This window comes from Apaloderma vittatum, unplaced genomic scaffold (assembly GCF_000703405.1).
Source record: "Apaloderma vittatum isolate BGI_N311 unplaced genomic scaffold, ASM70340v1 scaffold9659, whole genome shotgun sequence".
NCBI lineage: Eukaryota > Metazoa > Chordata > Aves > Trogoniformes > Trogonidae > Apaloderma > Apaloderma vittatum.
The window spans coordinates 31,344-32,905 of NW_009736949.1; the positions used below are offsets into that span (position 1 = coordinate 31,344).

The 1,562-nt window shown below is 43.5% G+C and overlaps 1 protein-coding gene across 1 annotated transcript in view; it reads left to right on the top strand.

The window, feature by feature from the left end:
* Positions 1-1,126: 1,126 nt before the first annotated feature.
* The window catches only part of APOBEC4 (apolipoprotein B mRNA editing enzyme, catalytic polypeptide-like 4 (putative)), a gene marked incomplete at its 3' end in the record, with an annotated part of 901 nt that continues 465 nt past the window's right edge, over positions 1,127-1,562 (top strand). Inside the window, exon 1 of the mRNA XM_009877152.1 lies at positions 1,127-1,561. Within this exon, the coding sequence (XP_009875454.1) occupies positions 1,127-1,561 (435 nt within the window). The remainder of the gene's footprint in view (position 1,562) is intronic.

Consider the following 1,562-nt stretch of genomic DNA (forward strand, 5'->3'; position numbering starts at 1 on the left):
TCAGGGAGGAGTAGTGAGAAATAAGAAAAAGCAAACAGATCTTAAAAAGCAAACTCAGGAAGCTTCTAGCAGCTTCTTGCAGAAGCTACCCTGCAGTTCCCCCCCTGCCGCCAAAATCTGGCCAGGCAACCCAATACACCTGAGTTACAGTCTCAGTGAGGGACACACACAAACTTAAAGAAGGGAGAGTCTTGCTGCCTGCACAGAAGAGCAGAAGTACACCAGGAGCTTTCTGCCCAGCGGCACAGCAGGCAGTTACACACAGAAGTAACAATCACTTGGAAACAAATTCAGTAACCTATTCCTTAGAACGACATTCATCCTTCAGCTGTAAAAACCTTCCATGAAAACAGCACTAAAGAAACAAAGGAAACTTAATCACTCAGGATAGGAAACGAGTATCGACAGGCAAAGAGCAGAAGCATAACTGCCACGAGTAGCTGGTCCTAAGAAAGAAAATCCTGTTTGTGTTCTTGTCTCCTAGCACTTGGCACCTGCAAACACCTCGAGGAGCCTGCCTGCCGTCACCATTACAACTGGAGCAAAGCTACCCCGCTGGGGAAGGATCCTTCCACAGCTGACCTGCCAAAACTGACGAAGCAATAGTAATTTGCTTGTTCACTGTATAATTTTGAAAAGAAAGCTTGCTAAAACTGGAAACTCTGAACCAATCCTCAAAAGCCAGTGAAGGAAAGCAGGTAATTACCCCGAGCTGGAGCTGCTGAGATGGTAATTCTATCTTTTTTGTTTTGGTGGTGTTTACTTGTTTGTTATGCCAGATTGCATAAGGCTTGTCTGCTAATCAATTCCTGAAAAGCATGGCTGTTTTTATTATGCAGTTTCTCCTGTCTAGGATAAGAGGGCAGAAGCCAGAGAAATATTTTTCACTTGTGTTTTTGGAGAAAAACTTTGCTGGTGAAAACAAAAAATGTTCCCAGGCTGCAAGAGGGCTTTGTTCTCTACATTGTCACTCAAGTTTCTGTATATTGTTACCAGTTTCTGTACATTTTTCAAGAGACTATTCCCTGCGAAACAAATTGAAGGGTTGAATTAAAACATTTACTTCCTTTTTCATTCAGGACTGTCAACTATATAGCACATAAACAGGGAGATTTTTCAACAGAACATGAATCTAGGAGAGAAAACAGCTTTTCAAGAATATCTGACAAACCAGGGGACTGTGGTAAAGCCCTATTGCTGGCAGAGACAGAACCACCTCTGTGCTAAATGTCCCTACCACATACGGACTGGCGAAGAAGCGAGAGTCTGCTACGCAGAATTTCACAGGGTCTTTGGCATCCCATACAGATCAACAGCAACTCTCCGAAACAAACACCTTCTCTTCTATGAACTGAGGAGTTTCTCAGGCAGAGTAGTCCAAAAAGGCCATGCTACAAACTGTACTGAGCAAGACAACCATCCAGAATCTATGCTGTTTGAGGCGGGCGGTTACCTGGATGCCGTTACAGACGCCTATGAAAATATCAGATGCATCATCCTCTATTCAAATTACTCTCCTTGTAATGAGGCTCAGCACCGCTGCGTAAGTAAAATCTACAACT